The sequence below is a fragment of the Canis lupus genome, chromosome 18 (assembly GCF_011100685.1).
Source record: "Canis lupus familiaris isolate Mischka breed German Shepherd chromosome 18, alternate assembly UU_Cfam_GSD_1.0, whole genome shotgun sequence".
In the NCBI taxonomy this organism is placed as follows: domain Eukaryota; kingdom Metazoa; phylum Chordata; class Mammalia; order Carnivora; family Canidae; genus Canis; species Canis lupus.
Genome location: NC_049239.1, coordinates 14,492,368 through 14,505,890, shown reverse-complemented (window position 1 = coordinate 14,505,890; position 13,523 = coordinate 14,492,368). Strand labels below are relative to the sequence as shown.

At 39.8% G+C, this 13,523-nt stretch overlaps 1 protein-coding gene and 1 long non-coding RNA gene across 5 annotated transcripts in view; one reads left to right on the top strand and one right to left on the bottom strand.

Moving 5' to 3' along the window:
* Window positions 1-9,341, top strand: part of LOC111090896 — a 149,058-nt gene extending 139,717 nt beyond the window's left edge. For all 4 annotated transcript variants that reach the window (XR_005373179.1, XR_005373180.1, XR_005373178.1 and 1 more), the window contains 2 exons: window positions 5,696-5,815; window positions 9,091-9,341. This is a non-coding gene — a long non-coding RNA (uncharacterized LOC111090896). The remainder of the gene's footprint in view (window positions 1-5,695; window positions 5,816-9,090) is intronic.
* The window catches only part of NAMPT (nicotinamide phosphoribosyltransferase), a 44,754-nt gene continuing 37,083 nt past the window's right edge, over window positions 5,853-13,523 (bottom strand). The window contains exons 9-11 of the mRNA XM_038562718.1: window positions 12,046-12,186; window positions 10,756-10,890; window positions 5,853-8,792 (exon numbers count right to left, since the gene is read on the bottom strand). Of these exons, the coding sequence (XP_038418646.1) occupies window positions 8,682-8,792; window positions 10,756-10,890; window positions 12,046-12,186 (387 nt within the window). The 3' untranslated portion in view covers window positions 5,853-8,681. The remainder of the gene's footprint in view (window positions 8,793-10,755; window positions 10,891-12,045; window positions 12,187-13,523) is intronic.

The window sequence follows — 13,523 nt, the reverse complement described above, 5'->3', positions numbered from 1 at the left end:
TATTATTTCTTCAAATAATTTTTCCTCCTTTTCTTATTCTGGGACTCTTATGATATGAATGTTATTACATTTAATGGAGTCAGTGAGTTCCCTCTGTCTATTGTCATTCTGCCTAATTCTTTTTTCTCTTTTGTTCAGCTTGATTACTTTCCATTACTGTCTTCTAGCTTATGCATTTGTTCATCTTCTTCCAGTCTGCTGCTCATTCTATCAAGCAGATTACTCATTTTGTTTATTAAGCCTTTTATCTCTGTTATTCCTCATGTGTGTTAGTGGTCTGATACCTTCCACTCTTTTCTCGAATCCAGTATGTTTATGAACAGTACTTTAAATTCTCTATCAGGCATGTTACTCATATCTTTGCTTAGATCTCTGCCTGTGGCCTCATCCTTTTCTTTCACTGGGACAAGTTCCTCTGTCTTCTCATTTCTTCTAAGACTCTGTACCCATTTCTGTGTGTCAATAAAGTCAACTATGTCTCCTGTTCTTGAAGACAATGACCTCATGAAGAAGAGGTCCTGTAGTACCCTGCCATGTGGTATCCTGTTCCCCAGGGGCTGGCGCTTCTGGGAGGGTCTCCAATGTGTGCCTTGTGTGCTCAGCTGTGTCCTGGCTGCTTTATCCTTCAGGCCAGTCATGTGCAGGGTCTCCCCTTACCTGTTGTGGGCATTGTTTGGTTCTTGGCCTGAACGTGGCGTGTTTTAACTAGGTGTGCTCTGGTATGTTTGTGAAATGAGATCTGTCACCACCACTGCTGGGACTGAGGCTCTGCAAAATCCCCATATTGGTAGACACTGTGAGCAGGGATTTGGGCAAGTCTTCTGGTGGAGGAGGCCAGCTGTCCTGGGACTGAAGGAAGCATGACTGGGAAGGGTGGTTCCACCGGAGCACTTGGTGATAGGGCTGGGTGTAAGCAACTTAAGTAGGGGAGAGTGGGGGCTGCGTTGGTTTCCACCAGTGGCCCTGTGCTAATGCTGAGGGGTGGCAGAGGGAAATGGCCGTTCTTTTGTACCAGAAGATTCTCTCCACGAATTCTCTATGGCATGTGCTCCAAGATGAGCAGATAACGTCCCTACTGTGTGCCGCAGGTGCTCTTCAGATTAGTTTCCAAGCTTACATGCATGGGTTGTGTGCCTGCATTATGTCTAGGAGCTGCACAGTGCCCTTGGCGTTCTGTATCAGCCAAGTCCACTGGCCTCTGAAACTCCAGGCTCTAAGTCCTGGCTGTGGGGATTCACTTTTCTGTGCGCTCCCCCGTGTGTCTTGTCTCTAGCCTTTCTCCGCAACTGCAGCTCCCTCCCCCCTGAATGGGCCACAATCCATTTCTCTCCCAAACTACATCCCCCTACTTCCTACCTTCAGTGTGGCCTCTTCTCTGCCTTTAGTTGTGGAGTTTGTTCTGCCAGCCTTCAGGGCAGTTTCTGGGGTTTTTAGGATGATTTGATAGTTATCACTTGTGTTCATGGGATGAGGCGAGCCCCCAGGGCCGTCCTACTCCATGCCACTGCCAACCTCCAGGCTGTAATCCAGAGTTTGATGAAACACCTTATTTCATTTCATGAATGTACTGTAATGATTTTTTGCAAAGACAGTAATAGGTGGACATGCTGTGAAAGTTATCCATCTTTTTTTTAAAAAAAGTAAGATGTTCTTTTTTTTTTTTTAACACTTAGTAAAATGTTCAGGGTATTAGCATTACAGAAGTACCAAAACATTATAGAAGAGTGTTTATCATAATGACGTTTATTCAACAAACATTTGTAGGTCTACTACATGCTAAATGTAGGAAATAGGGATAAAACGCCACTGTACACAGCATGGGACGTAGACCCGTGGATGGCAAGTGCATTTGAGAAATACACTCAATATTTGTGGAGCCCAGAGGAAGGGCCACTGGAATGAGGACAGCAGATGAATGAGTTGTTGAATGTTCCTTTACCACCTAATCATCTAAAATGAGTTGGCCAAAGGAAGGCATTCCTGGCAGGAGCAAAGGCAGAGAAAACAGAAAAAAAATAGTGTATTGTGAATATGTGTGCATGAGTCTGTGTAAGGTAGAGCAAGTCAGCGGTCCTGACACAGAACATGAAAAGCAAACTAAGGGGCTGTGTAGCATGGGCCAGATCAAAGGGGGGGTTTTGTGTCAGACTGGATTCCGAGCATGAACCTGGAGGCTACAGGGAGCTTCAAATGTTTTAAGCAGGGGACTGGAACTGTTGGCTTTTGTTAATACTCTGGTAGTACAATGGGAGGGAGTAGGGGCTGGGCTGGGAAAACTAGTTAGCTACTTTTTGTATTGTTTCAGAAGAGATTTGCAAGTCTGAACTGGGGGGTGGAGGGATGACATCATAACAACAGGACTGTGTGGGTTTGATTACATGTGTGGGGTGGGAGATCTCACCCCCAAATGAGGTAGATCTTCAGGAATATGCTACGTTTGGACCTGCTGTATTGAGTAGGTATCTGGGTGGAAATGCATCATAGAAAAATTCAGAGGTCTGGGCTAGAGATATCAGTGCATGGAAGCTTTAGTAGATAGGTAATAGCTGAGACCATGACAATGGCTAAGATCAGCCAAAATGAATGTGGAGATAAATGGGACAGGACAGCATTTAAAAAGTTCAAGTGTGTGAAGAAGAGCCCAAGAGAGAAGGGACCTATCATATTACAAAATAGATAAAAAAGGAATAGTTTCAAGGAGTGAATTATTAGCAGTGGCAAAAGAAGAGAGATCTTCTGGTAAGATAAGAATTAAACACACTTGACAATCAAGAGGTCACCATGTATGAGGGAGGAGAACCAGACAGGGATGAATACAGTGAGGCAGGAAATGTACACAGCCGGAGAACTCTGGATATGAATGGGAGAAGGGAGAGAAGAATTGGTGTTACTGAGTGATTTAGTTTTTTTTTTAAGGATGAGAGAAATAGGAACATATTTGTTCCTGAAGAGGAAGGAATAGAAAGAAGTTGAAGATGAATTACTTTTACCCCAAGCTCAGAAATCTGGTAGAAATCTTCAGGCTACTCGGAAAAACCTCATCAGAATTAAACTTGTACCCAATTAATTCATCAGGATTGCTCACAAGCACAAGAGCTAATCCATCTTAAGTTAAAACCATGTCTTTCCCAAGTTTAAGTCAAAATAGTAAACAGCTCAGTAACGAGTTACAGAATAAAACAAGCAAAAAAATAAAGTTGGTCAGGGTAACTTTTTAAATTGAATTTTGCTGTCAACCAAAGAATGATGCTTCTTTTTTCTGGGATGAATATAAATCATTGTAAACCAAAATTGTAATTTTTTGGAGGGACTATGCTATACATTGGTAGAAAGTCAACTGGCAGCTTCTACTGCTCACCAAGAGTGCCCTGAAAAGTGGTAAAAAGTCGCATGTCCCCTCTGAATACTAATTAGGTCACCCAGAGTCTTTTGTATCAATCAGGTGAAGGCTCAGTTGCCCGTGTGATAGTATACAGGCAAAATCCCGGATTATCAAGGACCCGCTTTGATGTTAGTTTAAAAATTTTTTGGTTAAGTTGGTAATTTGATTCTAAAATTCCTTCCAAGAACATATTTCTCTTTGCTGTAATAACCTAAACAAGTATTTCATAGTCAGTTTTACTAGCACAAAGAACTGTGAACCAAATAAAGGTGGAGTTGTCTCTGGGGAACAGGTAACAAGTCGCGAAACCTCAAATAGAACAGTAATTTAAAACAAGGCTGGAAGAACCCGAATACATGAGAGGTGCCCGGTTTTATTTGGCTGCTCTTTTTAGAACTACTAAACAAAATGTAAATCTTAAAACATTCAAAACAAACGAATTCAAAAATGTCTTTGAGGGCTTGAACACTTGGGCCAGTGTCAGTGGAAGGGGTGTTTGTAGCACGCTAATAAAATCAAGAAATTTCTTATCTAGTAATTCCCTTCCCTCCATTCATGATGTCGACACAAACGGAGTGCTGGTAAAGGACATCAAGGCAAGACGCAAGGTGCTGCGTATCGGCCTGTACTTGTCCGCACGTGCTTGGCCGCTGTGACGAGGCGGAGCTTCTCCTCTTGCCGGCTGGCCTGGGTCAGGGGTCTCCACGGCCTGATCCCTTTGAGGCTCATGGTTGCGGCCTCCTGCTGACCTCCTGGTCCCTTCCCTTCACTGAACATGCTGGTGCCCACCACAACTTCAACCTCTGCCATCTTCCTGGATGATTTTAATGTCCACCGCCCAACCCATCCATCTGCCCTTTCAGGTTTCCTGATCTTGTTTTGTCTCATGATCTTCTTCACTTAGCCACTGCAAGGTCGACCTTGCAAGTGCTCCGTGATCGTGCTCCTCTCCGCTCATGATCCACGCGTCCTGGTCTGAGACTAGGGTTTCCTGTCCTTCCGGACCTGCCTGTTCCAGCGACTCCCGGGGGACAGAGCTGCTGTCACACTGTCCATCGGCTCCCAGCTACCTTCCCTGTGCTCTGCGTAGCCCTCACGTCCCTACCTATCCAGCTTAGATACGTAGGACCATTATTTCAGCAGTTATTCAATTAGGATCCCTTTGCTTTATCAAACTCATCTGGCAAAACACCAAGTATCTCCATCTTCTGCGTCTGGACCCAGGGGCGGGGTGCTCTGAGGGGAACCCCACAATCCCAGTCGGCCAGCTCTCCCTGCACGCTCTCAGCCACCATGTAGTTGGGGCCTCCACACGGTTCTGTAGTCCTGCTAGGTTTCTTCATCCTCCACTCTTTTAAAACCTCCTTTTTCAAAAGCCCAATCCCCTCTGGGCCATGGCTTCACAGGAAGCCCAGCCTGCATGTGCGCCTGCCAGCCTCTCCGCCGGGGCCCTGGACGCCACCGTCTGCCTCCCTCTTTACCCAACACCATCCCCGACTCCTTCTCTCTCAGCTTCAGCTTCTCCCGCTTTCCCGAGTCCTTTTTAGAAATAAATCAGTAGCTAAAGCGGGGGTGGAAGACGTGCTGCTCCCTCATTTCTTGCCTCCTTTTCACACCCCAAATTCAGAGTTTTGTCGGGTAGCTGCCTTCCTCCCCGTGCTGCTCCAGTGCTGGGGGGGGGGGGGGGTGCTGGTAGGCCACTGGTTGCTGTCCGGGTGAAACCCAGTGGTGGCTCGGAATCCCTTGCCCTGGTCTCTCAGCAGCCTTCTGCACCGCGCACACCTCACTCCCTTCCCTCCTCTTCCCTTTCTCCTCCTGGTTTCCCTCACATCTCTTCAGCTACCACTCCTCGGGCTTCTCTGCGGCTCAGCTTCTGCCACTTGACTTTTTAGAGTTCCTCTGGGTTTGCCCTCACTCCTCTTTTCCCTGGAACTCTCCAGCAGAGATTGGCACATTTTGTCTTTAAAGGGCCATAAAGTAAATTATTTCAGGCTCTGCAGGCCTTAAGGTCTGTCGCAACTTCTCAGCTCTGCCGCTGTAGCAGGAAAGCAGCCACGGGCAATAATTAGACTAATGTGTGTGGCTTGTTCCAATCACACTGTATTTACAAAAACAGATGGGCCTGTGGTTTGCCAAGGCCACAGTCTGTCTCTGCAGAGCAGAGCCCTTTCCTGTGTCTCTGATGACCAGCAAATTCATACCTGGAGCCCCTCCTGTCCCCAAGTCTGTACCTGCAACTACCAGTGTCTCTGTGGCAGTTCAGATCTTAAGCTAGGACCTTACCCTTTCCCATCAAATCTGTTCTCCCTCCAGTGTCCTTACCAAGAGGCACTGCCATTCAGATGGCTGCACAAGGCAGAAAATGGAGGGGTCGTCCTGGATGCCTCCCTCTCGTTTTCTAATTCTTTGAATTGGTGGAACACTTAAAAGAGGGTAAGTCTAGAGATGGCCAGTATTTGAAGCACACAAATTTAACATTTCTAGTAGAGCTAAACTTTATTTCCATGTTTATTACATGTTTATCTTTGATGTTGGATACATATTAGAATTAACATACAACTTGGGAGAAAAGCTGGACATTCTCCACTGAATGGGTTAAAAAGGAATGTAAAACTACAAAATACTTGTTTAAGTGTTGAATTTCTAAATTATGGCAAACAGAACAAGAATTACCTTGCCATGTTTCTCTTTCTAGTTTTCCAAGATGAATTTCATTAGAAAATATTTTCATAACAATTTATTTCAAGAAAGGAAATAAGGGATAATCATTAAAACCATTTGACTTTAATTATAGAGTACAAATAAAGAGTCTTAACACAGAACTCCTATCTTCTATTTAAAATACAAATACTTCATGATATTATGAATGGAGAAGGATTAACTGATATCAGCTGCAAATCTCTAATGACTTAAGCAAACCCATACATGCCATTTGCTTTTATTTGGAAGAGTTAGGCTGATTTAAAGGTGACAGCAGAATTCTATTTGATAACTATGTCAACTGTTTGCTACTGAGAATGGGGATGGCCAAATACTAAGTGCTTAGTCATAGAAATTCAGATTAATCAGTTCCAAGTGGCCGAGAGAATTAATCATTCCACCCCCTCTCCACTCTATGGCCACGTACAAATGTACAGATTTTAGCATTCACTGAAAGGTTTAAAATGAAACTCCTCTAGCTACTCTGAAACTCCTGAAATTCACAGTACACAAAGAATATTGTCTGTAGTGTGATTCCAATGTTTTAAACAAAATCAAAATTATGGGTGGTTATCAAAGTTGTTATTTGGTAATAAATATGGTTTTAATTCTCTATAAGCCCCTTAGCACATTTTGTGAAGAAAGCTGTGTTTTTAATACTACTAATTTTTACTTAGATACGTTTAAAAGAATCAGAATTATTTTCCAACAGGAATTACAGGATGAAAACTCATAATAAAACTGAATAATGCTTATTAGTCTCATTAAAGAAGTGTTTAGAATTATCTGCAAAAACCATGTTCTTTTTAATGATGTTTATAAGACATTCTACTGACAAGTACCTTTCTCATGTAACTGTTTAGGACAGATGATTTATGGCTTTTCAATTTTTAAAATTTCACATTTAATGTCATGTTGTTAAAGCTTTCAAAATCAGTCTTCCAAGATCAGATTCTTAAATAAGAAAGGAAAAAAGAGAGACAAACATAGCTTCCTCCCTTCCCTGGAAATCAACATTTCTCTTAAATTCAAGGCACACTCCTTTTCTTAGACCCCGGGGGTCAACAGACTTTTTCTACAAAGGGCCAGATAATAAACATTTCAGGCTTTGTGGGTCATATGGTCACTACGTAACTACTCGATTTCTGCACTGTCCTGAGAAAGCAGTCATAGACAATAAGTATGTACAAAAAGGAGCGCAGTCTGAACTTGGCCTGTGGGCCCTAGTTGGCCAACTCCTGCCTTAGAATAGACCGTAAATAGAAAAGAAGCATTAAAACAAAACTGGTCTCTACTCAGATGTGATGACTGACTCAGTATCTACCATTTCATCACTCTAGAACATTTTGATGCTGAACACTTTGAATGAGGCCAACCTACTATTCTTGGTTAAGATTCTTCTATTCAGACTCATGTCATCATGCTTTTAATTTATCCTCATTTAAGAACTTGCTTGAGTATTCTATATTGAGGGATTCAGTTTAAAATTAATAAATGATGTCCATACAATTTAATATCCAATTTAATTTTTAAAAAACTTAATGAAAAATAGAACAGAATCAAAACATTTAAAATAAGTACACTCACTACCCATTCCAGTAATTCATTTAAGTCATATCAACTCTAGAATAGGAAAAATAAATTCAGAAGTGTAATTACTTTAAAATACACTACTTCCACTTTTGTTAATATTTTACATTTATGTATATATTCTATAGTGGAAGCAGAAATTCTCTCTAAAAACATCTTAAAATCTTGAGGTGCATGTTAGAGCCACAGGCAATATCTGACATATAAAATTGCAGTACAGGCCTTCAGATTTGGCATTTCACCGGTACAATACAATGACCAACGTATATAATCACTGTACAGTGCCTCGACATTCCAGTAAGAACCATTATTTTCTTTAATGTAGAATGATTAATACATATTCTACAAGGGGCAGTGAGGTTAGTAATTCTATAGGGTATGTCCCGACATAATTTTTAAATTGTACAATAACACAAACAACTCTGTTAAGGCCATGTTTTATTTGCTGATTAATGGACAAAAGGCAATGTAATTTATTTTCAAGTATTTTCTTGAAAGTCTGTGCTCATAAAAATCATGAAAAGTTGGAAAGACTGTTAAATCACTGAAACTTTAAATATATCTTACACAATCTTGTTTGTACAAAAATACAAGTTAAATATAAACATAAAGCAATCAATGATAATTTTATGCAAATCTGTTTTATGTGATCTTCAGTTATATATAAAAGTTTCTGGGTTCTGTTATTTGTGAAAAGATCAATACCAGATTGAATTACTACCTATTGGCAAAGGGCCCTAAAAAGCTTACTTTAGCATTAATCTTTTACATGGTTAAGTACATTTCCTAATTTGAGATCACCTAAACACTGGAAAAAAAAAAAGTGAAAGGGCAGTATGTCCATAAACCAACAAATAATTTGGCTGTAATGTATCATAAAACACAAAGAACCCCCCCAACGTCTGTACAATAAACATTATTACATACTCACACGCAGGTGTGTACGTGCGTGCAGGCACATACACACACAACACACACGCAGGCGAGCACACACACCCAGTCATAAAGCCTAATGAGGTGCTACTTCCAGTTCGATATTCAGCTTTGCATTTTTTCTTATTTCATCAAATGAATAGCTTTTTGTCACCTTCCCATTCTTGAAGACGGTATGGAGAAGATCCTGTACAAACATAACAATACTAAAATGTAACGATTATATTAGACTATCAAGCAAAATAATTAATGCTTTGATGAATCAGATTGACTAGTCAAATACAGAGATGTTTGATGGCGTTCAAATTATGAAATAACTTTATCCACAATGCTGGCTGGTGGAACAGGTAGTGAGCATGGCAATATCTCAAATGGCTATGTAAAAATATTTAGCTTTAAAAGAAGCAATGATCTAAATATTCTTAGAAGTTTTCCTTGAAGGAAGAAGAAAAAAATCGCTGGCTGATCCATCTCTACTTTTTCAGGTGGAGGGTGCTTGCTGCTTGGCTGCCCAGAAGAATTGTGGCTGTCACTGATAATCATGACTGACCATGAGCAAGGAAAGCCTGCCAGACCTTCCCTGGTTCCTAGACAATGGACTTAATGCTGATTAAACTTGCCAAATTTCCTAGTCACTGAATTCTGGACTTAAAAAAACAAACAAACAAAAAAAACAACCCTATAAAAACAAGAAACCAAACCAGAAACAAAAATAAAGTATTGATTTCTTGATGAATGCATAGTGACTGATTTAAAAACTGTGTATATTCCAAAAGTTACTGATTCATGTAATACATTTGATCTATGCAAGGGTAACAACGATTGAGAATTAAAACTAAATCCCCTTTTGGGTCTGGTAAAGCCACTCGGTCTCCGTAAACTAAGGTCTGCCTGCCTTTAGTTTCTCTTTAAAAACACCCCAAGACATAATCTGTCATGTCTAAGTTTTCCATCAAGATTAAGGTTCATGACCTTTTCTTTCAAAAAGTTAAGTATCAAGAGTAGTGATTCGTACTCTTAAATCAAAATGCCATTTAGGATTACAACTGATTACTGCCTCAAACATTCCAGAGTATTATTTACATAAATCAGTGCCTTTTTTAAAAAAAAAATCATACTTAGGACCCTGTCTAAAGTGACTCTAGTCCATCTGGATACACTAATTCAGCCAAGCCCCGAACAACAGGCTAGCTCTAAAAGTTAGAGACCCAATATTTTTCATTAAAGACAGAAAAAAATTGATTCTGGCTCAAAATCTTAAAAGAGTATCAGAGTAATATACTCTAAGCAGAATATCTGTATGGTATAAAGAATCTATAGTGATAAATTAATGTTTGGTATAAACTTTTTTCTGAGAATATGAATGTTTGAGTAGTTTCTTTTTCCCTCTAAAAGGGAGTTTTCTCAATCTAGTGGCTTAAATAAATTTGTAACTTCTGAGTTCATGAATGTAAGTGTATTTTTACATGTTGAAGACCATGAGATTATATGGACCATTTTAGCACACTGTAAGTTTTTCTAGTCTGGCCGATTTGAATCAGAAAACTGGGTTAAGTCACCAATTATTATTATGCAGTCAGAATCCAGTCATGACCTTTCACATCTTCGCACTAGATAACAATTTTTTTTTAAGCCCAGAACTGCTGTGAGAATCACATGCAACTAAAGAAAACTCATCTCAACTGGATTTTGTTAAGTTTTAACAAAATTACTGAAGTTTTACTATAACATAATTAGCATCCTTTAGATATTCTTAGCTGTTCCTCTTCAGAAATAATTTGCTGCTAAATTGGCAGTAAGAGTCAGATCAAATACACAAAAGCTTGTTGAAGCTCATCAGTCACTATCCTGCTGGTCACTATGTGGAAGAACTTTGTTTTTTGAATGTTAGAAAGTTTTTCACCCATTGTATGTACAATCTCATTTATGATGTAGATTGCTTTTCATCTTATTTTGGTAGGCTCAGTCAGCATCTGTACACATTTTACAACAAAATTTGTTCCATTACTTTGTCATTCAAGAAAAGAATTCTGAAAATAATTTAAAAATATAACATAAGAGTCCTTTTCTTAATTTGGAAAGCTAACCTACTGGTAAAAAAAAAAAAAAAAAAAAAAACAAACAAACAAAAAAAAACATAGATAACGTACATGACCATATTCCTCAAGGTCTCCTTTTCCTTCTTCAAGTGTAACAAAATTCCCTGCTGGTGTCCTATGTAAAGATAATCGACCCTTTTTGGATCTTTTGTTGGGATCAGCGACTGGGTCCTTGAAGACATTAATCTGGAAGAAAGAAATAGAAGACTAATAAGCAGAAATGTTCACTCAATTCCCGTTAAAGAAAAAAGTTTAGACATAATTTATACATAAACTTAAGGTACTTCATCGGTATAACTAAACGAATCCACATCTGGCTTTTAGAAGCATAGTTCTAGTCTGTGTTGGAGGACAGAGTCCTCTGTTAGGAAAAAAGGTATGAACAAAATCCAAGTCTTGAGTATCCTGTCTTACCACGATAGACACCTAAAACTCTAGTTGTAGGAAGTCTTTGAAGTTTACATATGTGACTCTTAAGAGATCTTTTATATTTTGAAGTGCCTTTAACTGATTCAAGTATAGCACATTCATGCTATTAAAAAATCTGCATCAACTGTATTATATAATCTGTGGCAAGAGAACTAGGATTTTTGCTAAAGTAGACTTCCATTTCATTACTTTATAACTTTGTTACTTTTTACTCTATTCCTTGTTACTGTGAAAAAACAAAGACGACCTAGAGAACCTAAAGAGAACAGAAGGTTTGTTTAAAGATCAGAAAGGTTAGGGAGCCAATGTAATGGAAGCAAGAAGTATGATTGAACCCCAGAACCTTCCAAAGACAGAAATGAAGTAAAAGCAGGGAACCAACGTAGGGGTTCTGAGGAGTTCTTAGTATCCCACATCACCCCTCTGGATCCGGAGCTTCTCAAGAGTCTAAGAAGAGCCAGGGGCTGCTGTGCAGCCGCCTAAAACGGGCAGCGTGGGGTCCCATTTTCAGGCTATCAGAACAGGATTCTGGTATCACAGCTCTAGCGTCATGCTCTGCCTCTCTCAGACACTGCCAGTGCTTTCATATTTGCTTATCTTTAATATGTGATGGCCATGTTAACTGACATTCCTACTCAAAATGGTCAGCTTTTTGACTGAAAGGTGTAATACTGAAGCAGTGGGAAATGAATGGCCCGCATCATTTCTCAAATATTATTTTTTTCTTTCTCCAAGTCACGTTATTTTATACCTAATGTTTTTTTTCTTTCCTTGTTTTGAGTCAAGGTCAGTGGTACCTGACAACACATTATGAATTTAGGACTTTATCCTTTGATTACTGCACTGAGTAATTGCATCCTACTAGACACATAAGCAAAGTACTACCACAGCAGTACAAGTTGAAAGACTTACCCCAAGGCCATTGGTTACAACATAACTACACTTGAAGGAACAATTCAAGAGATCTCTTGTTAACTTCTGTAGCAAAGCTCCACCAGAACCAAAGGCAATATTTTCAATACTCCATTTTTTTTGCTTCATGCCTTCTACAATCTAGAAGATCAAAAAACAGAAACTTAGTAACCTGAAAGAGGATTTTCCTGGGGCCATACTGATGAATAAAACATCCTAGAGCCATTTCATAACTCCATACACGGTGAGGGAAGAGTAACGCTTACAGAGTTGTATTCCACATTTTCTCTTTTAAAAGACCTACCTGCCTCAAAAGGGTATAGGTGTGAAGGGATAGGATTTCATTCAGAGCTCCTGAATTGGTGGTGTCACTGTGACTGTGGTTGGTTAGGGATGGGCGAATGAAAGAAATGAGGGAATAAGGAACTGGTGATAAAACATTTAAAGTTTTGTGTCCAATATAAGAGAGATTTCTGCCTCTTTTCCTAAGTAGGTAGATTTGTTCCCATACAGAAACCTAGAGCAGGGTTACACCATCACCTTCATGAGATGTGACAGCAAAGTTTAAGAGGAAGGCTGACAGTCAATGACAAGTCAGTTGTCTGAAATTAAACAGATTTTCTCATTTTGTCAAAGTTAACGCATCCAGTATATGTAAAAGGAAAACTGCTATAACCTTTTCATGGTTCTGAAAACTTATCTTAATCCCCCTCCAAGACAAAGCAGGTATTATTACCCTTTAGGTGATGTAACACACGAATGCATCTGCATTAACTGTTCACCAAGGCCAACGAGGTTCTGCCTCAATATTTAACTTGTTTGCAAAGTTAAAAAAAAGAAAGTCAAGTCTAAAGCTGATTCTCAACTTAAAAAAAAAAATGCATGTACATCCTCAAAATTAAAAAAAACAAAACAAAAATGAAAGCTGAAGAGTTTCAGTTTTTAAAGGGAAGCTCAAACCCCCAATTGAAGCACCTGCTGTCAAGAGCAGACTGGCGGGTGTGAGCAGTGGGAAGCATGCTGCACTAATGGGTTCTCTGAAAATGGCATGGGCCCTGCCTGCCCATGATTTTGCATCCAAAAGAGGGGAGAAATGTGTGTGAGGGCACTTGCTAAGCTGGCTAAAATGCAGGCATGGGTAACAGTTCTTTACTGATACCAAGGTAAGAAACCTTTAATTTAGCTGAACGAGGGAGACGATGGCAATTAAAAATGCCAGCTGAGATCTCTAGACCCAGGTCGTCCTCCTCACTGCAGACTTACTCTCACCTCACCACACTCTTGCAAATTTGGTAACTTGGTTTATACAAGTGGATACTATCTGAGATTGACAGACATTAAAATATCAGTGGTTTACCACAGTAGACTGTCTACATTGTTATCAGTGGTGGTCTTAATTTTTGTGGAGTATTTTATGTATTAAATTGAAATTACAGTGCTTTAAAAGTTTATCTGGGGAAAAAGCAGAGGCACAGGCT